Source organism: Actinia tenebrosa, unplaced genomic scaffold (genome assembly GCF_029948245.1).
Source record: "Actinia tenebrosa isolate PJP-AT-01 unplaced genomic scaffold, QUT_ActTen_1.0 PGA_scaffold13__45_contigs__length_12533684, whole genome shotgun sequence".
NCBI lineage: Eukaryota > Metazoa > Cnidaria > Anthozoa > Actiniaria > Actiniidae > Actinia > Actinia tenebrosa.
Genome location: NW_028292573.1, coordinates 5803632 through 5830713, shown reverse-complemented (window position 1 = coordinate 5830713; position 27082 = coordinate 5803632). Strand labels below are relative to the sequence as shown.

Genomic DNA, 27082 nt, shown 5'->3' with positions numbered 1-27082 from the left:
TTGTTTGTTTGTTTTTCAGCTTGATCTACTGGTGACTGACTGGAAAGCTTGACTTGGCTTCCAATTGCCATGTAATTAAAATTAAGCACTGTTTGATTTTTGTGAAGGACGAAAACCAGAGAAACTGGAGAAAAATTAATCCTTTGACACACAAGAGAGAGAGACCCAATAAACTCTACTCGCATTCCTCACCGCGGAAATTGGTCCCGGGTCGCAACACATGGTGCGAGGAGCGCTTATTCAAAAGAAACATTAGCCAAACGCATAACAAAGGGTTTGATCTCGACCACTAAAAAAACAAACAGGTTAGATAGATATTAATAAACAATTACTTTGATTAAGGACCAAATAATAGAGGTATGAATTGAATTATTGCCTGAATTACAACGTTCGTACATGCATATTTATCTATAGTGACAGCATTGACAAACGTATAATCATGCGCCAAAATTTCCAAGAAAACAAACATGGCCACTGAAACATTTTGAATTTACCACAAGAATTAGTCCCAGGTCAGCAGGGAAAATCAATCTAGTACGAATATAAGAAAATCTCCTTGACATTGGTTAATAGATCAAAATACAACTGTTTTCTACACCTTCAAGAATTGAGCTTATGCTTATCCTCCGCACTTTCGTAGCTGACTTTGAATTTTTTTCAGAACCATTAGCATTTCGTGTTCCGAAGTAGGTAAAGCCCGCGATATTTTCACTGGCTTGTCTTTCAGCCCTGTTGTCCATAGTAAGAGTAAATACATAATATATTATGAAAACGGCATACCTGTGTGCAGCGTTCGTACATGTGTTCTGGTGGAAGATACGAGAGGTGAACGTCGTGCGCGTTTAACTCCACTCCATCCTGGGGGGAAACGAGATCTTTATAATGAAATGGGGTCGTCGTGCGAACGTTGTTGGGCATGTATAGGCCTACTCTGATATATTTTGGTCTAGCTTCGGTACAAACAACACCATACAAGGGGTTGAAAAAGGGTATTTGTACCCAAGCTAGACCACAATGCACCCTGTTTGCTATGTCAGAAAAGGTCTATAAGAATTGCTAAAATACCGCTGTGTTCCTTGACTCATTTATACAGGGCTAGCCTCATTTTAGTATGAGAATATTCACAAATGCTAATGGTATGCGGTAAAGTAAAGAATGTACAACTTTAACAACTTTCCCTGGAAAATATTAATATTCTTATTCACCGCAAAATCGAAGTTAGTCGTGAGCAAAAGAGAATTCGAGTCTTGAGTTTTAACGATAACTACACATTTATGATCCTTCGGAGAGCAAGAGAATACTGCAAAGTAAAGTCTATGTTTCTAGTAAAAGTTTCTAGTGACGTCCCGTGCCATGCTGTGACCGTAAACGTGAAGTGTCATCCAATTCTGATTGGATGATCCTCAACGTAACCGTTACCTTACGTGCAACAATTGGTTCCACAAATGTCCTCAATTCCATACCATAATGTGACAAGCCATTTCGCAGTCATGAGCAATCTACTCTACCGTCACAGTCACGGCACGGCACGGTACATTTTCACGTGCTGTAGATAATATTCAATTACTGACCTGTTTTATAATAAACAAGTAGGCTGCCATGTTGGAAATGATGTTGCCATGGGTTACCAAAGCGCCCTTAGGATAACCTGCGTTTATAACAGAATATCACTCAGCCACCTTAAAAGGTCGTTAGTTCATTCGGTCAGTATAGAGCGTTTTTACTCGCGTGACAAGGCAGCAATATTGGTATACCAAACAATAGAAACTTTCTTCACAGTTTTTGCATTAAAAAAAAGAGTTGCATTACCGGAGGATAGAAAATGTATCCTTTTGGTACACCAGCATGGCCGCTGTGACGTCACGTGAAAGCCATCTACTAATATTTACCCGTAGTACCGCTGGTCCAGCTGATTGTATGCACATCGTTTGGTCCGGGGGGCTAAAAATCAATTAGAAGGATAACTTAATAAATAATTTAGGCTTTGCACCATCACGTGATAGTAGACATGTTCACAGGATGGAAGGCACTTTTTCCATGGGAAACTGAATTCTTTCTCATGTAAATCAGATTAGACCAGGTGAAATTGGTCCTGCCTCCTGTCATGGCTGCCATCACGTGATGGTGCAAAGGCTCTATAGTACTCTTATCTTGTATATATATAAGCAATATTTTTATTGCGTGTGTACTAGTATATGATGGTAGCTTCACTTTTAGAGTGGTTTTCCTCAGACCGTGAAATAGTTAGTAGACTAATAGAGGTTTGTAGATTGTATTTCCATTGTTTTCTTTGAGTCTATTTGACTATTATACACTAATTATCACTACTAGGAACTGTTTCAAGGTCTGAGGAAAATCTCTCAAATATCTCACAATTGAATTTATTCAAAGACAGTACCTTTTAATATTAATGCCGATACTTACCAAAATAGGGTGTTTATTATTCTTTCCAAGTTCCTGTGGAGGGAATTGAAATAAAGTTGAAGTGATACTAAAAAATACTCGGTGGCCCATTAGAAAAGTGAGTAATTAGTTGTCTTAAATTTCTAGATAAGATATTTAAGGTATTCCTAGATAAAATAAAGGCTTCTATGAACCAACGTACCAGATAATCAGATCATAATTAATGTAGTATCGTGACAATAAGATATTGAATGTATAAATAATTACAGCCTTGATGTCTCTTTGGATCTTGTCTGACTTTTACTCATTTTTTGAAAAAGTTTTTTTACCTCAATTTCCTCAAAGATATGGATTTTAATCCCCAGTTCGTCGGCTTCTGCCAAGGTACTCCCGTCCACAGGACCCCCAATCAAGATGATGGTTTTTAAGCTGTCGCACTCGTTCGCTTTTTCGAGAAGAAAGCTGACTTTATCTGTGTTGCACACGATGACCTTAAGGCTAGCTGTGCACAGGAAAATATGTTGAAAAATATGATTCAAGTATTCCTAAGGGGAAGGGTAGGTTCAGATGGACAGACCAGACAGAGGGAGAGGGGGAGGGGAAAAGTGGGTTCAAATGGAAAGAACAGACGGAGGGAGAGGGGGAGGGTAGGTTCAGATGGACAGAGCAGATAGAATGGGAAGGGAAGAGATGGATAGAACAAAAGGAAGGGCGGGGGACGAGAGTATGTTCAAATGAAAAGAGCACACGGATGGGGAGGGGAAGGGTAGATTCAGACATACCGAGGGGGGTAGGGAAGAGTGTAAAGTAGCTAACAAACCTTGTTGTATGATATAGATACATGCATCTGGGCCGTGTGTATCATAGATAGGTACGGTAACCATGGAGAACATCTGACAACCCATGTCTGTTAGAAACCACTGTAACGCAACGAATAGCATACAACGTCACATCACGCAACAACCACCTTTATATATTAATGTTGTCTTAATTTTAAAATTACACTCCATGGAGTCGTGTCAACCTAAAAAGACCCTTTGAAAAATATCGTGCATGTGAGACTAACAAAAATGAAAAACAAAAGAAAATGGCAAAATCTTTATCGCCTCATCATCGATAAACCAAGCTAGCATTTGATATATTTTACCTCAACACAGTTTTTAGACCAAACACCGATATAAGTTTCTTGTGATGATTGACAGCCCAATTCCAGAAGTCCACATCCCAGATTAGCTGCTCTTTCGTGGATCTAAATAGAAGCAAGGTAAAATATAGAATTCTATATTCTAGGGCGCGGCGCACGATTGTGGCGAGAAAGTTCCCGCCAAAACCACAGGAGCCCCATCAATATATACCAGGGAGAGAACCATTCAACAGTCGCAAAGGGCTTATCTGTTATCCTGATATGGAACATGGGATATCGGAGGAAAAAACTAAGAAATCCTGAGATCGTGTTAGTGTTCTGTTTTTTTTTTTAACAGGATGGAGATTTCCAGCGACAAATTCTTTTTTCTTGGTTCTTATGTATTTACTCATAATTAGTTGTAAAGCTACACTAGATAAGATATAGATAGATAAATAAGAGGTAGGATTATAAGCAATAGTTGATGAATACCGCTGACCTGAGAATACGACATCCATTGGTATGGTCCACTTCCCTTCCTGGAACCCAAGCAGGGTCCATCACCTGAGGATGAATCAACGACGATGATGATAAAGATAACGAAGGCTATCAGGATGATGATGATGATGATGGTGATGATGATGAATTAATTTTAACTTAAAATATTTGTGCTGGTAATGATGACGACGCTGATGGTGGTGCTGATGGTAGATGATATAGGTACCAGCTGACTTGACCGCGTTCCCCGAAAGGAATTGTGGGTCAACATTTTTTGATTATCATTTTCTAAGTATGACTACAATAACGATTTCTTTTGTCGAAGGATGAAAAGGAATTCTGCCATATTGTTCGACTAGCGGTTAAGATAAATCTAAAGAATGAAAAAGTCGTATTTCACTGGGTTGCCTTGGCAGCACCTAGGGAAACACAGTTGAAATATCTCCAAGAATTTATCTATTGATAATATGCGTCTAAAACAAGGGATCAACCATTTTTCAAGTATCGGATGAAAATACAACGTCGAATCCTCAATTCCGATTGGTTGACCTTGAGTTCGTCCTGAAGGTCACCTCAGCTGGTAACAGGAAAACATCACACATAATGGGATATGACGTAGAGTATTAAGAGTCAATAAAAAAATCATAAAAATCAAAAAATCCCGTTCAAGACTTTTTTCTGAGTCTTTCAATTTGCAGCTGCATAAGTTGCTTGATATACTACGAGGATCAGCTCAATTTGATAAAAAAAATCATAATCAAGGCAATGCCACATGCATGTTATTCCATAGACCTATCCCGAATTCGCTTGACTGGTCACAAAACAATGGTTTCAAGTCGAGGTTGAACTTGATGAATAAAAGAATCAAGTTCAGTCTTGACTTCAAACCATTGTTTCGTGGTCACTCAAGCGAATTCAGGAAAGGCCTATTAGAAAACTATAGATATATATATATATAAAACTATAGATACATATATACATAATACTATATATATATATATAGTATTACTAAAATACGTTGTCTATTACCTGAGACTTTAATGCCGTTTAAGAACGCCTCATAAACAGTACTGACGTCATCATATAGGTGAGTGACGTCATTAGTTACTAGGTTACATCTCCGTGCACCTCCTGATCCCTGCAATGATAATACAAATAGTGTGATTTGCATTACTATGCTAAGTATTGAAGCAATTTTCACGCTCTTATTGTTATGTATCATAATTTATGAATGCATTACACGCATGTGCAAGTGTGCCTCGAGCTAAATCTGATCTCGTACCCAGTGCTTTTATTTCTTATTGCGCATGCTCGATGAAATAAATAGATTAATAAATTATCTCGTTGAGCATGCGCAGTTAGAAATAAAGGCTCTGGGAACGAGATTGTCTCGTACTGTAAGCGATTATTAAAGACAAGACTTCCAAACACACAAAACCAAAGAATATGACACGTATTTGACTAAAAAAATATCAGATAAAAACATTGATTCAGGGCCGGACGTCATTCATTCGTCGAGCACCCTTAATTATATTCTTGGCAGTATATATTGACATTGTGAATTGTTTTGAAGGAAATTTATTTTTATAATACTATGTGTTTTACTATATCGTTTGTAAAAATAATGTCACTGTCAAGTGCGAAGTAATTCAAAATACTGAATTTTAAACAACTGAATAACAAGAAAGTGAAAAAAGTGCAGAGGGATTTCAAGGCAACCATGTTGTTTGGCATAATTAAACTACTTTTTGTATGAAAAAAAAAGATTTTGTAAATGGAGAATTCTTTGTTTTGTTTTGCCCAACAACACGCTTTCTTTAAACCCTTTAAGATATCTGTATAAGTCTTTTTTCAAAAACACAATCTAGCTTCAGCTATAGATCAAACAAACGGCTCGCTTATCGCAAACGTTTTTTGAAACGACTTATGATTCAGAAGACGACCTATATACACTTATTTCAATAAAGTTAGCCAACAAAAACCTAGAAAGTTGTGATCGCTGAGAATCATGGTAAATATTTCAAATTCAACAAGTAAAGGTTTCGACACAAACTGTAGCAGTTGAGGATGCTCAGAGGAGGTCAACTTGTAACTGGTAGAAGATCTCGAGTCCATCAACAGTTATCAAGCGGTTGAAACATGTAGAATGTATCTACCCATAATCCTTGTCGGTCTTAGCTTTGTAGCTTTTCAGGTGACTAACTTTATTGAAATAAGTGTATACACTCAATTGAAGAATCGTTGTCGGGTTCAGAAACATAGAACATAGAAGCTGAGACCGAAATGGTACATGGGAAATGACATAATTATATTATAATGTATTCATTTGCTCTATCCATGCAGTCGGTTTAGTATGCCAAACATGTATTAAAAACAGTGGATGATGCCACGTGTCGCCGGTCACACTATGCATCCAATTAACGTACTTCCCATGTGCCATTTCTAACTCAGCTTCTATGTATCTGAACCCGACAACGATTCTTCAATTGCGTGTATAGTGTATAATTTAACAGATCAAAAACAGTTTTCCGTGTTTGATACTCTGATCAAAACACGCGGGATGTTGGGAGAACACGAGAGGAGCGTAGGAAACCACGACGCGTAGCGGAGTGGTTTCCAGCTTCTCGAGTGTTCTTCTAACATCCCAAGTGTTTTGATCAGAGTATCAAACACAGAAAACTGATTTTGATTTGTTTTATAAAATAACAAACGCGCGAAAAGATCGAAAAAAAGCAAAGTCTAAGTAAATTCTCCCTACGTGCCGTCTTATTCAAACTGACCAATGAGCGCGCGCGATAGATTAAAAATGACGATAGCGTGTTTTGATACTCTCATCAAACATGGCTTTCGACCAATCATAGCGCGCGTAGTATCCCAATTATTTTATAATTGTAAGTATAAGTTCAATTTTGAATAACGTTTACGTTTCTTGAAATAAATAACTTATGTCATTCTTACCAGCTTATTTTCAAACAAAAGTTTTACAAATCTAAAAATGTCAGTTATAGTTAATGATATATATGGAAAATAAATCATAAATGATAATTATGATATCGTCATCGTTCAATATTTATGTGTCAGTAACAATCTTTCGTACTGCATCAAAGATTTCGCGAACAAAAATTACAGCGTAAACAGTTTCGATTGATTTAGTACTAATACTTGTTATTAATCATTAATTGGTGTATGTTTTAAAAAGTTTTGATTTTTGATTTGTTTATAATTATTCAGTATAATTATGCAAAGAATGCTTGATGAATATGAATACTTTGAGTGCTTTGAATGAGTGCTTTGAATTGGCGCCATGGTGCGTAGTAGCTACATCGAGCATTCAACAAGCGAAATAGTTGTTTACATAGCTTTAATTCTCCCAAGCTTACACAAGTGTCTTGACTCTTCTTCCTGATCAAAAAGTCCACAACAAGCCACAGAACCACATAATAACGAGGGTTTTTTTCATTCAAATTGCAGAATAATTGCATTTAACTAGTTCGTTTTTATAGTTAGTTGAAGAATTTGTTCAAAATGTCGCACCAAAATTCAAACCATAGCAATTCCTCTGCAGTGGATGACAAGCTTCTGAAAGCCCAATCTATTCCAGTTCAGGTAAGTTGTAAATGCTGTTATATTAATGAAACTAGTGTTGACAAACAAAATAGTTTTAAACATGATTTTTTGATTTATATTATCGATTTAACAATACTAACGGCATTATGTAAATTATTTGGCAATTATTTATAGTTGGTCGTAGTTAAAGTTTCCAAAACAAAACTCATGCATTCCTAAACCCTCGTTAATGCCAAAACTTATCGTATCAAAAGACTTCTTCCCTAAATTAGTAGATATTTTATAAATTATGATTATAACACACCGGTTAGATATCATTTTACACTTGAGTAAGGCTAAACGTCTTAGCAAGAAAGCTTTACACAAGTAGTTCTAAGTCTTTTTTTCTTCTCGGTGCAACAATTACTATCGATGAAAAGTTTGCAGAATTTCAAGTAAATATTTCATATACTTTTTACAATAATTGGGATTTGGTTGATGAAGATTGGTTTCTGACAGTTCACTTGGTGAGCACCTTTCCATGAAAAATCATTCAAGCGACGCTAAAAAAAAGCTTTCAATGTTGTTCATATTAGTTAAAGTCATTGCTTGACTGATCATTCGTCGTTTATACATTTTTGATCTTTGTTTTGCATATCAAAATCATTTCCATGATTTTGGACATTTTTTGGTGACCGGTATTGCCCTGATATTTCTGAATAAAAACTGTTTTTCTTCTGGATTATGCTGATAAAAATGTTCTTCGTTGTTTGACATTACTCTTTCAATTCCAGATGACTCATTTAGCATATTTCGATTTCGACCACAAATAATAGATATTCTTAAGCGCCTTAGAGATCGTTTCTATTCTTCGATTGCACGTTACGTCATCGCGGCCATGTTGGTACCATTTAACAAAAGATTTCTCATTAGCATCTACTGTTAACGGCACCACAATGGCCGCCATACTTTTGTCTTTTAACTCTCTTGGGAATGCGTGCAACATCAATAATCAGAATGCCGGGAGAAAATACAGCGTCAGAAAATAAGACAATAAGAAAAAGCATCCATCCATCCATCCATCCATCCATCCATCCCTCCATCTATCCATACTTCAAAGATAACTTGTTGTATTAATACTTTCCTAGGGAGACAAGAGCTTCCGTAGAAGCGCCATATCAGAAAACCTTGTCACTTTGTGCTATGAAGACGTCACTACAGCCTATGAAGGATTTCTAAGGGGACTGAAAATATCTGGTAAAAGTGGAAACCTCTAATTAAATAGATAGAATTAATTCCAGAGTAGAAACGAGAAACGAAAGAAAAAACAAAACAAGACGATAACAAAATGGCGGCCATGCATATTGGATGCTGTAACGTTGAAATCAACTATCCATTCAACATGACAGTTATAATGAGGGACGTAACAAAATGGTTGTTATGACATGTACAAATGTAGCAGTACCACGTTTGCATGGCGGCCTTATCTTACAAACGGCCTATTTATTTTTCTTTTTAACGTACCATATTGGTGTCTCAACTGCTAATGTTTGGTATCATTGCCTTTTTATTTTATAGAGAATTTGCCTTGTCTTGGCAAAAGAGGCAAAAAAGTGGCAGCCTTTCAATGGCAAACGTACACAGAGGTCAGCAAAAATGATTGCATAAATTATATTTTTATTGATAGTCTTACATATAACAGATTGACAGAAATAAAATCCAAGTTCAAAAAACATGGCCGCCATGTTGATATAACAAAAGAAACCAAGGCCTAATCTCATGCTCAAGTCATCCAAAATGGCGGCTATGACGTCACATGCACAAGGACAAAAGAAAAGGCCGCCATGTTGAGTTGACATGACAAAAAGTAACCAAGACCAAATCTTTTGGTAAAGTCATCCAACATGGCGGCTATGACGTCACATGCACAAGGACAAAAGACATGGCCGTCATGTTGGTTGACATGACAAAAAGCAACCAAGACGATATCTTTTGTTCAAGTCAACCAACATGGCGGCTTTGACGTCACGTGCAGCCTAAGAATGACAATAAGAGCGTTTGTTGTCCGCAGATTCATCAACGAGCCACGAACGTGGGCTCAGGTCTTGTTCAATTGGGCTGCTCACCATCACAGAAAACCTTTATTGGAATTTATGCCTCAAATTGTGTAGAGGTAAGAATTGTTGCGCTGCATTATGGGCCATGATCACGTGATTAATTGTCGTTGAACTATGGTAACACAAGTGGGTATGGGATATTTGCCATTCCAAGGTTGAGGAAATAACGGGTCGAATTGGCATTGCAGTGCATTGTGGGACTGTTTAAGGGGACGAAATAGGCGCCATCTTGGTAAATATATATTTGACCTATGGAACTGGGTTCTTGACTACTTGTTTGGCCTGGAAAAATTAGAATTGGACAACTCTTCAGGATCTGTTCATGTCCTGTTAAAATATTATTCTTTTACGACAGATAGGGATTGTCCTCCAACATGGCCGCCATTAGCAGATGATTAGAACATGTTGTAGCAGGATGCCATTTAATTTTATATACTACCTATTGTACGTTTCAGTGGGTTTTAACGGATTTAGCTTGTCAGATGTACTCGATGGTACCAGTGCCAATATACGACACTCATGGTCCAGATGCTTGTGTTTACATCATAAACCATGGTAGGTCAATGATTCACATGGAATCCCCTTGTCATATAAAACAAGCTATACTGCAAACGAAGAGGCACTGAATAATGGAGGACTGTTGGGCTGTTGAACTGTGCAGAATCGCGGGAATCACATTGGTGTCGGTATACCAGAAGAAAAATAAACAGATCTCTTGTGCAACACAGCTCCCTTTACGAAAGGGGATTCCCTGACAAACCAGTCTTTTACTTAACCCCATTTACGGCCTTCCTCTATTGGATTCTGAAACCTTTTTTCATGTAGAAAAAAGTTTGTCAGGGCATCCCCTTCCGAGGAGTGTTAGTTTAACCAAGACATCTCGTGGTCAGGGAAGCCTCTTCTTGTATTTGTCAACGACCAATAAGAATCAAGATTTCATGGCTGTACTCTTTCCGCCAAGTATAGTACTATAAAGATTAATGACAGCTTCTGAATAAAGCTCCACATATGAAGACTACTTTTTTTACATTCAGCGGATGTAGAAACTATCGTCTGCCACGAGACAAAAGTGGCCTTTTTGATGGCGAACGCTGAGAGAAGTCCAAACCTTAAGAATATAGTCAAGATTGGGAATGAAGTTACAGACAAAGAGAGGAGAGAGGCGAAGAGTCATGGACTAGAAATTGTGACTTTTGCGCAACTTGAGGTAAGATGGAAATCACAATAGGCTTTTTGACATGGCATGACATGATCACGTGACTATTATTGGGCAGCAGAAAAATTGGGAAATTTGCTGGATTTTTTTATGGCGTATCCAGAACCTTTTTTTAAACTTTTTTTCCTTATAAGATACTTTCGATTTCAAGATACGAAGCATTTTAAAGTTTGTTTGCCATCCAGCAGAGCCTTCCCCAAGGGACCTTGAGCTGAATCGATTCGTTATCAAAGTGATATATCAGCATGTGACTTTTTGTTGCAAAAGGCCTATTTATCCCATGAACTTCACTAATAAGACAGCCAAGAAGAATGAAGAAAAGCAGACGTTTGGAACAGTGGTTACTGTGCTAACGTAATTCTGGTTCTTTTTCAGCAAATGGGGGTGAACAATTATCACGCGAGAAAGGTAAAACGACCTTTGTCCCCTTTACACAAGTGGATTTAGGCAGTTTGACCTCATCTTTGTTTGTTTGTTTTAGCCTGCTAAACCTGAAGATATCTTCACCATATGTTACACAAGTGGTACAACAGGTAGGATCGACGTCAATCAATCCTACTCTTAAACGAGTGAAGTGGTTTGGCAGCGTTGATGAAAAAAGGCCAAAAAAGTATAAACGTTCGCCTTCAATAATTTATCCCATTAGTCGAACTCTGAAACATCCTATCTTATAAAATATGCTATTTCTTCATCAAATAACTTAATGGTATCTACTTGTCTGCAAAATCAATATATGTCTGTAAAATATATTGGCATGTAGAGATTTTAGAATCTACGATGGTCCTAAAGGTCTTAAAATTGAAGGTTTGATTCATGCCGCATCACGATTCAATCTCCTATAAAACCTCCCTATTTTTGTTCAAATACTACTGCTTGTATATTAAATTGTTATTTACACCGTCACCCGGTTAGCTCGGTTGAGCATCGGACTTTCGCGCGGGATTTCGTGGCTCGAGTCCCGGCCGGACCAACACTCAGGGTTTTAGAATAACAGTTGCCTTCGTAATTACATCTACAAATCCTTAGACTTTCAAAAGGCTTCGATGACCTCTTTAAATGGTGGTCCCGTTTCTTTACACTTCATCATAATTAACCAATATCGGAGGGAAAACCCTGGCGGTGACCACCCTCTCAGTGCCTACACTTCGTACTAACAACAGCTCATAAGTAAGTTGCATAAAAAGCAATCTAGAATTCCTAACTCAATGTAAAGCGCCTTTGATTATCCATATATAGAGGGCACTATATGAATCACAAATCTTCTTAATTACCTTAGGCTCAGGTCAAACTTCGAACATCACATGAGTCGAACCTAATTGAAAAATGGATAACAAGGCGGTCTTCTTTGATGTGATTAAGGTTCGGCTCATGTGAAGTTCGACGTTTGACATAAGCCTTAGTCTTTATGGTTTCTCGATTTCGGAAGAAACACTCATCAACCAAACCATGATGTTTTCTATTAGGTACGCCAAAGGGAGCAATGATATCACACAAGAATATAACAGCAACGTTGGCTGGTGTCAATGCTGTTTATAGCCAGGTATACTGTATAATATACCGCTAGATATCTGATATAAAATTGTAATGAGAAAATTAATTTATTTTGCATAGGAAACTGTGTTACATTGTCATGCACTCAAATGCTTTCTCAAATGTGTTCTTGTGCCTTTAGATTGCTTTGTTTCAGTCAGCTGGTAAAAGTCTTTGAATCTAAATATCTGATTTTAATCAGATTTAAAAAATTTAAAAATAGCATTTTTTCTGTTTAATTTTCTTCTTTACAGGGCAGGTTGGACGTACGCAAAGATGATTCCTATCTTTCTTATCTGCCCTTAGCACACATTTATGAAAGGATGGCAATGGTGAGGAAAAGTTAATATTTAAGAAATACAGAGCAGTGAATTCATGGCAACTTTGTTTTAGGGACGGCTAGGAACAATGCAAGGCTTTGCACTTTTTCTTTCTTTCTTTCTTTCTTTCTTTCTTTCTTTCTTTCTTTCTTTCTTTCTTTCTTTCTTTCTTTCATTCTTTCTTTTTGCCTTACAACATAGTTGCCGAATTAAAATAAAGTAAAGAATGCAATACACTTATGTTCTTGGAATGCAAATTCCATTAAGTCATGAAAATTGTCCCCGGCTTCCTATATATTGCTTTTTTGTAGATTTTTCTTTTCACGGGAGGCGCTAGGATTGGATTTTATCGAGGTGATCCCAAACTACTGATTGAAGATGTACAGGAACTAAAGTACGTAACGTAGAACAGAATGGTTTATAAGTTAAATCAGTATACAAACAAACTAATGGTTTCATAAAAATCCTGCTTTGTGAATGGCTACACTACGTATATATTATTAATGAAAGACCAATGATGCAGAATTATTCTCTATTAGACAAATCCAACTAGTGGTCTGTCACCATTGTTGCGTTCTGATTGGATAAGCTACCATGGCATTATTCAACAATTATTCGCCGAAGGCGAAGTGAATATCGGGGAATATTTACTGAGACGCGAGGTAAATATTCCCCGATATTCACCGAGGCTGAGGCAAATATTTGTTTTGGTATAAATACACAGGTGATTCTTTCAAAAAAAGGGAGAAAAAGAATATAAAAGACATTCTTTTCCCGGTAATAGCAACAAAGCGGCTGGCCGCCATTTTGGATTATCGCTGGAGGTGATTATCGTGTGATATAAAGTGCGAGTTTTTTGACCAATCAGCGCGCGAGATTTTCAATAATCACCTGTGTATTTTTACTAACATAAATTATTCAATATCGCAAAGAAACCGTGAAGCGGACTAATGACCTATTTTACTTCCAGACCAACAATCTTTGCAGCGGTTCCTCGAATACTGAATAGAGTGTATGACAAGGTATACTGTAAGAAACCTTCACAAACGCTAAAAGCGCCTTGAGCATAGGATAAGTGCGCTATAGAAATAAAGTTTATTATTATTTATTTATTTATTATTCATTAAAAAAAACACTAGGTGTCCCAGTAACAAACATCTTTACAATCATTACCCAATCAATTAGTATTTTTACCGACTCGCGACTCGGTAAATATTCCCCGACATTCACTTTGCCTTCGGTGAATAATTGTTGATTAAAGTTTCTCGTCCAAACGAATTTTGTTCCTTTAAAAACCACATTATGATTTAAAATCTTTTTTGGATACTTTTAGTTTAAAGCTTTTTTTATTGGTGATCATTTTTTGAACGGTTTAGTTCAGTTTAGTTCATTTTTATTTTTATTGTAACAATGCAGGTGATGTCTCAAATATCTGAAAGCAAGTTCAAGAAATGGTTGTTTGGAAGAGCACTCAACTCTAAAGAACATGACCTAAAGAAGTGAGTAATATGTGGTCAGTGGTATATCGAATGAATAGGTTCTCCATACAGCCAGCCTCTTGATTAGCTCTCGCTTTATTTTTTTTGGGTGTCCTGTGTTGTTTAGGTTACCGTACCTAGTCTTTCTCATCAATAGACCTTCCCCATTCTCGAACCCAGAGCCTTCTCATAATGAAAACCTACGATTAGGCTATTGAGTTTGGTCTTGGATGGAAAATGAACTTTCCCAAATTCGCAATGTCAACTCGATCCAGTTTTTTTCCTCAACCTCGGAAATTCTAATTGCCCTACACAGAGATCCAAAACCCGAAACCGATAAAAAGGTTGCATAACGCGATAGCTGCCCGGGGAAAATGCTGCCGTAGAGTGGTAATATTACGTCACACTGTATTTCAATGGCTATATCTCTGGTCAGGATCAGTAACCGCTGACTTATTTTTGATTGCTGTTGTTTTTCTTTCAAAGGAATGTTTCTCGAGGAAACACGTTGTGGGACTACGTCGTGTTTAAGAAAATCCAGGTAATTATTGGCAGTCAGTCATTAAGTCATTACGAAGTCATTACTTTATTAAGTCATTAAGTCAGTCAGCCAAAATGAGCTTTAGAATGAGCTTTAAGTTGTAAATCGATTCTGAGCCATACCTGTAGTCGTACCCTGACTTTAGATTAACCTATGATGTAAGACGGTTTAAAGAACCGAAATGCAGTTTTCACTGGTCATGAAAGGTGATAAGGCTGAGATGTAGACACTGTACTTCCCTTAGTCCTGTTATTTATAATCTATTTTGATTCATAATTTAACAGAAACTTTTTGGCGGGAACCTGCGTATGGTCACGTGTGGCGCAGCGTCACTGTCGCCCAAGGTTATGATGTTCTTTAAGTGTTCTCTCGGGAAATGCTTGGTAAGCTATTATTAAGATAGACGTTGAATGTTGATCTATTTCGTCGTTCATTCGTTCATTCAACTGTTTATCGATTCTTGCTCTCGACTATATCTGCCTGTTTGTACGTTTGTCTGTCTGTCTATCCTTACATTTGTCTGTCCGTCCGTTACCTAGCCTTTACTGACGATTTGTTCTGAATCAAAGGTCCTTGAAGGTTATGGTCAAACAGAATGCTCAGGCGTGTGTAGTCTTCAGATTCCATATGATCTGACAGCAGGTAACGCTTCATTAATTTACGTACGATATTCTAATAAGATGATTAATAAGGTCTTAATAAATATTATATCTAATGTAATAATCTGTAATGGTTAATATAAGGTCACTCGACACCTACGAGGAAGCCATGATTGTGTGTCATCATGGGGTCTCTGTTAAATATATATCTAATATTATCCCTAATGTAATTATTTCTAAGGTCACGTGGGATCTCCCCTCCCCTGCAATTTGGTCAAACTGATGGATGTACCGGAAAAGGGTTACTACGCCAAGGACGGCAAAGGAGAGGTAAGAATGCTCATAGTGCATCACAAAGTGCTTCCAGACCCGCATATTGTCAGTCAAGTTATATAGCAATAGGCTGGGCTCAGACACGTGCATGGGAAGCAAGAGTGACTGAGCACTAGTGCACTCGAGCTCGAGATAGCAGTCATGTCATTGATTAATAAGAAGTAAAGTTGTAGCTATTTCAATGATGTGGTGTGACAAATTGACTTTCAAAATTAAGCAAAAATATCTGAATTATTTCGTGTGCTTCGCAAGGTTTGCATCAAAGGTCCCAACGTATTTATTGGATACTTGAAAGATCCCGAGAAAACCGCTGAAACGATCGATCAGGATGGCTGGCTCCACACCGGAGACGTCGGAGAGTTTCTCGAGGTCAGTTCGCCTGATGTAACTCACTTTCGAATATTTTGCGGAGCAAAGAAAATTTTTGATTTCAAATGCTTTTTTAATTACAGAACGGTACTTTGCGCATTATCGATCGAAGCAAGCACATCTTCAAATTAGCACAGGTTAGCAAGGTTCCAAGGTCAAGGAAAAAAACCAGGTCGAGTTGAGATTGCAGTACATTGTCGGATTGTTTTAGGGAACGAAATGGACTTTCCATCTGGAAATATGTCATCTCAAACAGCACCACAATGTATTGCAATAACAACTCGACCCAGTCTTTTCCTCGAGCTCGAAATCACTAATATCTTAAAATTACATTTTTTTGCTTTTGAACCCACCAAATGATTATAAGTTCATAAGTTCATTCCTCATAGAGTAAATATGACAACCGTCTCTTTTCTGTGTTCAGGGGGAGTACGTCGCTCCAGAAAAGATAGAAAATACTTTGATAAGGAGTCAGTATGTAGAACAAGCCTTTGTTCATGGCGAAGGGCTCAAGGTAATCGAGAATTTTTATTTTAAGTGTGAGAAAATGTCAAATGAACAAAAAAGTGCAAAATGGACCTTGGACCTTGGACCTTGGACCTTGGACCTTGGACCTTGGACCTTGGACCTTGGACCTTGGACCTTGGACCTTGGACCTTGGACCTTGAAACTTAAGGGTAAATTCTTTTCATTAATACAGTTTCTTGGTCTCACAAAAGTATACTCGAAAAATGTTTTGTATACTTGGAGAAGATGAGCGTTTATTTTCTTACTCAAACTCTTCTATATTCTTAGAAAACGTGCTGAAATACACGCATGCGCAAACGTTTTTCTCTAGTGTTGTTCTGCTGGGTAAAAATGGAACAGGAAGTGACGTAGTTATGTGGATTACTTCCGTAACATGTCCTGTCAGATGTTGGTATGGTTAGCGTGTCATGATGTATTTTTCTTCCAGACGTACGTTGTCGCTATCGTCGTGCCAGACGGGGAAGCTTTGAAACAACTGGCCAAAGAGAACCAAATTGAAGGAGACATAACACTCTTTTGTAAAAATAAGGTATTTTCAGTTTAATAATGATCGAGGAAACACTAAACAAAAAAACCAACAACCCGACCACCCAACCGACCACCCATCCGAGCGATCGCGAACGAGCGAACGAGCGAACGAGCGAACGAGCGAACGAGCGAACGAGCGAACGAGCGAACGAGCGAACGAGCGAACGAGCGAACGAGCGAACGAGCGAACGAGCAAACGAGAGAAAAAACGAACAACTGACTAACAACAATGCTACTAACTGACTGATTACAGCAATACATTAACGAATGAATATGCCAATGTATACCCGGCAAACGACAGACAGCTTGATACCAAAAGTAATTTATTACATTTGTTTTCCATGCTCCTTCTGAGTTCTCTCTCTTTTTGTTTTATTTTTGTTTTAAAGGAAATTCGAGAAATTGTTTTTCAAGATATCATGAAACGGTGCAAAGAAGCACAGCTCAATTCCTTTGAAAAGGTGATGTATCTCTTACATGTATAATCATGGTTCTTCTACTAACTAAGATACAATCACATCCTTACATCTTACGTCATAGCCGCCATCTTGGTTGACGATAACAAAGCGTTTCTCATTAGCTTCTCTTGTTAGATCAAACCAACATGGCTGCTGTTTGATTGTTATTTATAACTGAAGTGATTTTGCCTGTTATGCCACGGTTCATAAGGATTGTTGTGTGAATCAAGGGTGGTGTAGTGCTAGTACACCCGCCTCTCACCTCTCAGATCTCGAGTTCGATTCCCAGACTCTGCATCAAATGTGAGTAGAGTTTGGTGGGTCTCTTCCTTAATTATAGGGTTTTTCTCCGGGTTCTCCGGTTTTCCTCCTTCCACAAAACCTAAGATTAGTGAGTGAGTTAGCCGTTACCAGACTTTGTTCTGTTCTTAGGCTGTTTCAATTCAGGGTATCCATATGCACGATACAATTGGAAGGTTTGGACCAAGCCATGCTGTAATGCCTGCGATTAAAGATAACTCTTCTAATCCCATTTTCATTTTACGCTTGTCTACACTGTTTTATTTGAGCATGTACTGAGTATTATATCTATTGATCGACATACTCTTTGTATTTTTATATCCGTCCTGATCAATGACGTGTCTTTCTTTCCACTTCAGGTCAAGGCGATCCATCTTCATCCAGAACCCTTCAGCGTGGAAAACGGCTTACTTACTCCAACTCTTAAAGCCAAACGAGTCGTAATCCTGAAACACTTTCGTGAACACATCGACAAATTGTACCATGAAGCTGACACAAAGTTGAAGCTCATTCGATCGCAGAGTGAAGTCAACATTAACTTGCAAATCGACCAAGAGAAATTGAAATAATCAGCGCAATTTGTACCATCGAGCGAGCAGCCTAATTTGTGCGAATGTGAGCGTGTGTGAGATTTTATTTTCTTTCTTAACTTTTTTTTATAAAGTTTCACTTATATATTTTTTATTATCACTGAGATATCGATATTTTTATATAACTGACTGATATTAACGTTATTTATAATTGCATAGCACATCCATTGGTAGTATAAACATAGGAGAGCTACAGGTTTGTCAACTGTCAGTTAATACTTATTATTTAAGTTATTACTTAAGTAAAGTTGATCAGAAAAACTAAAAGTTGCATAAATCATGAAACACATTTATCTAAATTTTCATGCAACACGGAAGTCGAAATGAACTAATAATATCTACAACTAAATTTTTTAACCTATTTTGGAAAAGAAAGGTTAGATTTAGATTAGAAACCTTTAAAAAAATTTTTTTGGTGATTATAATTATTTGCAACAGAAATCTGATAAATCTAAACTGAAGGAAGCATCAGTAATTCACAAAAACTAAGACATACCAAAGCTGCCATTGAGACGAGGGCAAAGAATATTTTATCACAAAACCAAACACTTATTTAATGCATTAAGTTAGTCATCACTTTGATTAATACTGCAACCGCAATCACATAAATAAGAATATAAACTACACTGCAGCGTGGTTCAAAATCATCGCAAACCACAACATGTGCTTTTATTCAGTATCATTTGACTTGGTGTGGACTGTGTTGATCTATATATAGCACTGGAAATGTCTGCAAATTTAACTTCAAGATCCAAAGATGAACTATTTAAACCCAAAAATTATCACTAAAACTACTAAAGAACTCGGACTTCTTTGGTAAGATATATATAATATGTAACTCTTTTTTTTTTTTTTTTTTTTTTTTCACTTTATACCGTAATATTTGACTTGTGGGGACTATTTCGGTCTCCACCCCAGTCCAAAGATATATTGTTTAAATAAAAAAAACCTTTACTAAAACTGCAGATATCAGAACCAAAGTTTGTTCTCTTTTCATGTACTTTAAAAAGAATAGTTTCGGTTTTATTAAAGTTCAAACTTCAAGACCTCTTCGCCTTCAATTTTGTATTGAAAGCAGATTTACTCTTCAAAAAGTTTTTTAAGGAGACTGAGTAAAATCGGTTTCTTTAAAATCCCGTCATCAAAAAAGAAATACTCTTTTCTTCTACAAATATAAAACGAAACACATTTGGCATAAAACGGAATACATTTGCCATGAAGTCGAAAGATAGGATTTCAGTTCTGTCAGACTGAGTCAAGCCATGGATATCAATCAAGTATACTTGCTACATAGCTTGAATATATTGGATAAACAAAATATTATTCAGTTAAATTGCAGTTAAGATATAGATAAAATAGAATAGTTAAAAAAAATATTGAGCATTTAGTTACGGTTAAAAAAGAGAAGACGTCGAAGTGGTTTTGTGGTAGACGCGTTAGTTCCCGCGCTTGACATCTTTGTAGAGCAAATTTGCCGTCAATGAATGGCGCCACGATTCTTACAATCGATTTAGTATCAAATATACGGCTCAAAGATGAAGACTTTTCTTTTGCTGAATTCTTTAGGAAAAAGGAAAAGCCCCAAGCAAGGCATTTTCAGCATTGTTCGAGTGTTTTAGAGTGATATAGAGTGTTTCAGTGACTACATTAGTTCTTGCTCGACGAATCTGCTCTGATTGAATTGAAGTTTCTTTTCATATTCAAGTGTGAAGTGTGAAACAAAGCTTCGCCAAGCCTCGCACATTCAACCAAACCATCCTCGCGCTTCTAATATTGCAGGTTTTATTAACTTAAATAATAGATGTGAAATCTCAAAAGAAATTTCAGATTTTTCAGTTTCGTTTTTTTTTATTCACACACAATGTGATGCTCAGTTAAGCTACAAAATTGAACGAACAATTTCCTACTTATTCATCGCAATTCAAACAAAAATAATCAGGAGAACAAAGTAATTTCTCTGTTCAAAACCAATGAACGCAAAAAGCGCAGTTTTCCAAGCCCTTCTGGTTTGTGTTCGATACAAGACTGTTACTTTTCATTGATAAATATATTTAAGGATATATTGTTGGTCAAAAGTACTTTACTTTATTCGGTGTACTTAAGGCCTGCCCACGTACTGTCGATGCGTGGTTAGTCGCTTTTCTCGCGGTCAACACCAGCGCTAGCAACAGGTCTAAGGACCATTAGTTCCACGAATAGAATTTTTTAAAAAACCCTTCAACTTAATGCCAAGTTAATGAATTTCCTTGAAGTTATATGGCTACATATATCGCTATGGTATTGGTTTATATCTTAAAATATAAACGTGTTTAAATTTATATTTTTATGTGACGACAAATAAGTCTTGTTAAATCTTACCTCGATTTCCACTGACTGTTGCCTAAGCTTATCGTCTTGAACTGCGCGATTTTTCATCTTCTTTTCCCTTGTTCGATTCATCAACGGAACGATCACGATCGAGACAGAGAAGGCACAAAAGCGTTGTCGACTTCGCTGGAAAGAAACTTGGAATCCTGACGTAGTCGTTGTGTTTGATTTAGACCGAGTCACGCCTATATCACCTGATTTGGCGCATAAAAGCGACATGATTTATTATAATGCTAATTATACTAGCTACTTAAGAGTTCTTTTTACGATCTTTATCGTTGAAGGATGACCACAAAATCTGCGGCTTGCCTTCTCGTAATACTGTGTTTATTGTATTGCGCAACTGATCTTTTCTCTAGTAAGAATATTACGACACATTTTAACCTTAGGGACTCCTCTACCTCACTGCAGTTTCCGTTACCCACCGAGTATCTGAAGAAAAGAGTCTCCTATAGTGGAGCAAAACTGTGGACTGATTCGCTCCCTGTAGCACTTCGGAAAAGTGATTAATGCTCACATTTTTTCTTGATATTTAATATATATCTTAATTAGTTGGGAAATTTTTATTTATGATTTGTAGCTTAACTAAAGTAGTTTCATTAATTTATTACTTAGTAAGTGTTATAACCACACACGCGCCCCTTGTGGAAATCAGCATTAGTTGACGGGGCAAGCGTGTATAAATAAAGTGTTACCTACCTACTTACCTACCTACCTCGTACATTACTACAACAGCTACAACAACGACTACTTCTATACTTACAAATAAGGTTATATCCTAGACGTTACTCACTGTAACCAGTGGAACCATTTCTCGTAAAGTGTTTACTGTTTTACTGAATTGCGCAACTGGTAAATTACTACTACTACTACTACTACTACTACTACTACTACTACTACTACTACTACTACTACTACTACTACTACTACTACTACTACTACTACTACTACTACTACTACTACTACTACTACTACTACTACTACTACTACTACTACTACTACTACTACTACTACTACTACTACTACTACTACTACTACTACTACTACTACTACTACTACTACTACTACTACTGCGTTATATTTACTAACAAACTTATATCCTAGACGTTATTCAACGTAGCCAGTGGAGCTATTTCTCATAATATTGTTCACGAACAGGAATAGTTCCAATAGAAGAGCTTTAAGACTTATTACTTCGATTGAAATCCTAATGGAGTTTTGTAACCACCTGACTTGACCGCATTCCCTGAAAGGAATTATGGGTCAACTATTTTTGGTTAAAATTGTTGAAGCAGGCACCGAGTAAAATGTCCGTGATTGAAATGGAATTCCGCCATGAGTTCGACTAGCATTCACAATCAATTTAAAGAATTAAGAATTCATATTTCACGGGTTTTCTTTGCAGAATCATGGAAAAATGCTAATCAAAATATGATGTTGAATCTTCAATTCTGATCGTTTGACCTTGAGTTTGTTCTAAAGGTCAAATCAGCTGGTATGAAAAAATGCATAAATTTCATAAATGTTTTTAAACCATCTGAGTTTGCGCGTAAGTATATACTTCACGTCTATTTTATTTTAAACGCGTCCCACATGGAAAAGAATAGGACAAAGGTTCTTAGTCACCATCGACATAAGTTGGTTTTCGAGTCTGCTGGTCATAGCAAGGGGTTAATCATCTACAGTCTAGGGGCCGACTAACCTCTCCCTTAGGCTTCGTCCGAGCTTCCTGATCAGTTTGTAAATCTCCGGATAGCGGTGTCGGGGTCGAAATCTCCGGCGTAGCCGTAAATGCTTCGCGCTGCCATACGACGGTTCAGCACTCGATGTCTGGAAGTATGGTCCCAAATTAATCAATGAGTAAAAAAGTACCAAAAATGACTACCCTTATAGCAAGTAACTTTAAATTTTTAGTGATGTCAAGAGGAACCGTAAGTGCGCATGCGCGTTTGCCGTGGCTTCGCTTCCTTACAGACGCGATTGAAATAGTATCATTTATCAGAAGTCATATCTTATTAAAGATGATAATGTTGAAGATATTACAATATTATATTGAAGCTATCATAATTCACGATAAATCACGATATTTTGATCAACCTCCAATAATCGCTTAATATATACATTTAGGCACTGCCTAAAAGCGGAGCTCCCGATGCGGAAGTCACAGGGAGAACAATTTGAATGAAACTGAAAGGTAAAAATAAGATCGGGGAAAAAATCTTCAATTATTTTTTATTCGAGATGAAGATAATTTCTCTCATAATAAAAACCATGCAGTGAAATCAAATTTTGTTCTTGAAAGCCTCTTCGACATAGTTTTCCAAGGCCAGTTTTAGGCTTTGAATCTCTTTTACTTAAGGTATCAGGGTACCCCAAAATTGCTCAAAAGTATCGATTTTTACATTTTTACATTTTGCGATAAAATATATATTATTTTTCGATTTTTGCCCCTAAAAATTTCGATAGTTATTTTTAATAGCGAGTAATAAAAAAAATACGGTTTGTGTCCACAAAGGCGCTTCCGCTCAGTGAGAAACATTTTTGCGTTTTTCTCGAACGTGATTTTGCGTTCAGTTACCCGTACATTTTGAGTCCGATGTCAAAAGGAATTTGACCGATTTAACTGAAATTTTGAGGAAGTCATCTTGAATAGTTGTTCTTCAAAGCGTGTCTCCGATTTTTTATTTTTTTGCTTATTTCCAAAGTTATCGTGGATTTTGGCTTGCATACCGGTGATGTAGCAGCGTCATGACTTTAAGAGCGTATGAAAAAGCAACGGGGCAACTAATCAAAAATCGGAGACACGCTTTTGACAAGTGATGTCTTGTGATCTCGGAAAGGTAATAAGCGTTGGTTTCCGGTTTTACAAAAAGGAAACAAGGAATAGTTTCTACATTTATTCAGCTTTCAGAAAATGTATACTTTGTTGAGGTTTCGATAAAAAGGTTTTGTGCTATCAAGAGTTGAATGCACAATGGTCGCTAGGGGCACCCTGATACCTTTAAAAAAATGAAAGATAGCTACAGATAATCCATTACAATATCAAGTTTAGTGAAATTTACCTCGGATGTCTTTCATTGAAATCAAATTGGAAAATCTGGAGATTTAGGACAAATCAAGACTAAAAAAGCAGACTTAAACTGGTTAAGGTGAGCAGAAAATAAGCTTACTTTCAGTTAAACTTTGACAAGAACAACTGAGACAAAATAGAAAATAATGCAAAAGGCAATGCAAAATACAAAATGACGAATTTCTTTTTTACTAAATTGGCGTTTGTAAATATTTTAAAATATTTTTTAGCTTTTTAAAGTGAGGTAATTAAGTAATTTCATTCAATAATTAAATAAATTATCTGTAGAAAGATATAAAATTATTGAATGAAAGTCTTCAGCTTTGTTTTGCCGATGGGACCCGCGATAGGAGGTGAACAAAGCTGCATTTTTCTTGAACGAAAAACATACGATAGTTGGTTAAAAACAACGGAATTGTTAAATATTCACAAAGCTAAATAAAGGACGACATTTGTTTTCGTTATATGCTCTCCGTGTTATATTTCCTTCAGCATTAAAATAGATTAAGCTTATCTATAGAAATATAAAAAGTTTTGAGAGAAAGTCTTTAATTTGTCGATTTGTCGAGAAAAATGCTTGTCAAAAAAAAAAAAAAAAAAAAAAAAAGATATATATATATACGATTGTTTGCTAAAAACACACACCTGAATTCTTGAAGAACACTTCTTGATCCATCTTTGACTACATGAAAGTTTCTTTTAATTGTTTTTGGTCTATAATTTGTCCTAAAGCGATTTTTTCTGTGCATTTGAGAGCCGCATTTGTGAGTAGTTTTGCTTTGAAATCAAGCGGGATTCCTGTGTTGTGTACACGGACGTTCGTACGTACGTACGTACGGACGGAAGTGACGTCAGCCAAGCCATGAAAAATCAACTCGATGGTTTACCTTTTTTTTTAAAGTATGGTGCTATTATCTCGGTCAATCAAAACGAAAGAATATAATAATTCGAATGATAAACACTCATTGTCTAGTCGAACATTATGCAAGTTTTTAATAAAATCCCAATGTTAGAAATAAAATGAAGAGCTGTAGATGACTTTAAATTATTTTTTCAGTTGGGGGTCACAAGATCTAAATGGTGGCTTTTTTAACATTACCGATGACATCAGATATATGATACAGGGTTATTATACCATTAATTAAAACGAATTTTCAAAGCCTTTACGAAATTGTTGTCATACGAGTCGACATCTTTAACTTGAGAGCAAAATCAAAAGAATGACAGATGTTTTTTTTTTATTGATACTGCTCGGTGTTGGCCTGTTTTCGTTTCAGTTCAAGGCGGTTTTCATCACTAGTTGAAGTTGACTGAAGAGGAACTAAACCAGCTAATATATACGTGAACAGAGATTTAAAAACGGCGAATTAAGCTAGTACAAAAGAGCAAAAGCAAAAGCGAGAGGTGACTCTAAGGTAAGATGTGCGTGAAGCAAGTTTATTTAAACTAAAGAAACCTCTGATAAATAGTAGATTTTTTACATTGCGAGAATAACTGATGACTTAAGAAAGTAAAATCAAACTATCACCACCTTAGGTAATGACAACCTATTTTCGAAATGCTGGGTATATATAGAGTTTGGCTGTTGGTCCTCTTTTCTGCTTCGAAGGTTTTTCTCCTATTTTCTTTCCTCCAAAAAAATCAAATTCTTAAATTTAATTCGATCTTTGGTCTTTTACCTATAGCCTTACTCGGTTGTCAGTTATTCCACGCTGTGTTGCGACAGCCAAATAGTTATGTATATAATCACACTCCTGCCTCTGAAGTGGATGGATGGATGGATGGATAGGTGGATGGATGGATGCGATAGAAACAATTAACTGCCGCCTTTCATATACAAAATCCTTTTTTTTTTTTAATTACTTTAGATGAATAAAACAATAACCAGCTCAGCACTGCTTGAGTTCATGAACCGCAGTCCAGCTACCATCGCTGTAGAGACAAGTATTGTACTACTTATTGGACTGATTGCCATTGGAGGAAATCTTCTGGTAGTAATCTCCATCTATCGTAATCCCAGTCTTCGTACCATCACTAACTACTTTGTACTCTCGCTCGCTGCGTCTGATGTTCTGTTTCCAGCAGTAGGACTACCTCCTTCTCTAATTTGGTCCATTAAAAAACGTTTTACCTTTGACCAAAAACTATGCACTATGCAAGCTGTGTTTACAACCGCTTTGGCCTACGTTTCCATCTATATGATAGTGTTAATGGCAATCAATCGATTTGTTCGCGTTTGTAAGCCTCAGAAATACAGGAAAGTGTTCAACAAGATCACATCTCTTTTGATGATAAGTTTTGTGTGGGTAATCAGTTTTACGCTAGTGACTTTAAGTATAACAAATGGAGACAGTTTTGCCATGGCCCACTTCATTCCCACTCAAATAAGATGTGGTATTGTTTACAACACGCAAAATACCTTCAGTAAGACAGTTGGAAATGCGCTCAGTGCGATTTTCGTGTTGTTGCCCATCGGCATCATCGTCTACTGCTACTTCAAAGTCTTCAAGAAAATCCGAGAACACAAGAGAAACATCGCTCCTGCCTCCAACCCAAGCAGCCTGGGCACGAGTGTACAAGAAATTAAGGTCACGTGGACCATGTTCGCAGTTTTGATTGGGTTTTGCTCGACATGGATTCCAGTCGTCATCGTCACATTGATTTCAAATTTTTGGTTGGGCCATGTTCTACCTCGCCAGGCTAATATGGCAATACCATTTGCAGTACTTAGCAGCTCTGCCATCAATCCCGTGATATATGGAGTAATGAACACTGCATTCAGGAGAGAGTACACAAACATCCTTCGCTGTAGATCTGAATAAAACCATAAATCGTAGTGCCGAAGATGAGCTAAAATGAAGATGAGAAACAGTCATCCATCGCGAATTTCCAATAACTGTAACCACTGATGGACAAAAACAGCAGCGGCAGTAGTAGCAACAACAGTAACATCAATAACAACAACATTTCTTAATTAAAGATATTTCCCTTGTGACATGTAATAGTTTATAAGTTTGTTTATATAAGTATTCTTAAGTTTTAGGCCCGGGTCAGGCACCATGCTTCACGGCAGGTTGAACCGAAAAGTATTATTTTTGGGACTGTACATTTCGCTTTGGGTTCGGCTCATGTGGGGTGCGGCGTTTTACCTGGGCCTTAAACAGACAT

The 27082-nt window shown here is 37.0% G+C and overlaps 4 protein-coding genes across 7 annotated transcripts in view; 3 read left to right on the top strand and 1 right to left on the bottom strand.

The window, feature by feature from the left end:
• Nucleotides 1-2676, top strand: part of LOC116286486 (uncharacterized) — a 28682-nt gene extending 26006 nt beyond the window's left edge. For all 4 annotated transcript variants that reach the window (XM_031693009.2, XM_089028850.1, XM_089028849.1 and 1 more), the window contains exon 3: nucleotides 20-2676. The gene's annotated coding sequence lies outside the window, so the exon portion shown is untranslated. The remainder of the gene's footprint in view (nucleotides 1-19) is intronic.
• The window catches only part of LOC116286501 (long-chain-fatty-acid--CoA ligase 1), a 62777-nt gene extending 41766 nt beyond the window's left edge, over nucleotides 1-21011 (bottom strand). Inside the window, exons 1-10 of the mRNA XM_031693029.2 lie at nucleotides 20836-21011; nucleotides 5054-5162; nucleotides 4026-4090; nucleotides 3551-3652; nucleotides 3224-3323; nucleotides 2733-2905; nucleotides 2425-2457; nucleotides 1890-1941; nucleotides 1572-1648; nucleotides 781-858 (exon numbers count right to left, since the gene is read on the bottom strand). Of these exons, the coding sequence (XP_031548889.2) occupies nucleotides 781-858; nucleotides 1572-1648; nucleotides 1890-1941; nucleotides 2425-2457; nucleotides 2733-2905; nucleotides 3224-3323; nucleotides 3551-3652; nucleotides 4026-4090; nucleotides 5054-5162; nucleotides 20836-20916 (870 nt within the window). The 5' untranslated portion in view covers nucleotides 20917-21011. The remainder of the gene's footprint in view (nucleotides 1-780; nucleotides 859-1571; nucleotides 1649-1889; nucleotides 1942-2424; nucleotides 2458-2732; nucleotides 2906-3223; nucleotides 3324-3550; nucleotides 3653-4025; nucleotides 4091-5053; nucleotides 5163-20835) is intronic.
• Nucleotides 7330-19521, top strand: LOC116286491 (long-chain-fatty-acid--CoA ligase 5). The gene is made up of 23 exons (XM_031693019.2): nucleotides 7330-7630; nucleotides 8719-8827; nucleotides 9149-9216; nucleotides 9642-9743; nucleotides 10143-10242; nucleotides 10722-10894; nucleotides 11279-11311; nucleotides 11385-11436; nucleotides 12367-12443; nucleotides 12688-12765; nucleotides 13065-13147; nucleotides 13724-13775; nucleotides 14170-14252; nucleotides 14718-14772; nucleotides 15057-15155; nucleotides 15342-15414; nucleotides 15613-15701; nucleotides 15957-16073; nucleotides 16157-16210; nucleotides 16498-16587; nucleotides 17029-17130; nucleotides 17519-17590; nucleotides 18247-19521. Exons 1-23 carry the CDS (start codon nucleotides 7550-7552, stop codon nucleotides 18454-18456), a joined length of 2052 nt encoding a protein of 683 aa, XP_031548879.1. The 5' UTR covers nucleotides 7330-7549; the 3' UTR covers nucleotides 18457-19521.
• A 4771-nt stretch (nucleotides 21012-25782) lies between the features above and the next one.
• On the top strand, nucleotides 25783-26736 carry LOC116286500 (histamine H2 receptor-like). Its single transcript, XM_031693028.1, has one exon. The coding sequence runs from the start codon at nucleotides 25783-25785 to the stop codon at nucleotides 26734-26736; it is 954 nt and encodes a 317-aa protein (XP_031548888.1).
• The last annotated feature ends 346 nt before the right edge of the window (nucleotides 26737-27082 follow it).

Bases quoted from the DNA above. Each gene is read 5' to 3' on its own strand.
- LOC116286491 (XM_031693019.2), top strand. From the start codon at position 7,550: ATGTCGCACCAAAATTCAAACCATAGCAATTCCTCTGCAGTGGATGAC. The intron at 15,702-15,956 runs GTAAGAATGCTC...GTGCTTCGCAAG, and splicing joins CCAAGGACGGCAAAGGAGAG to GTTTGCATCAAAGGTCCCAA. The intron at 16,588-17,028 runs GTAATCGAGAAT...TTTTTCTTCCAG, and splicing joins TTCATGGCGAAGGGCTCAAG to ACGTACGTTGTCGCTATCGT.
- LOC116286500 (XM_031693028.1), top strand. From the start codon at position 25,783: ATGAATAAAACAATAACCAGCTCAGCACTGCTTGAGTTCATGAACCGC.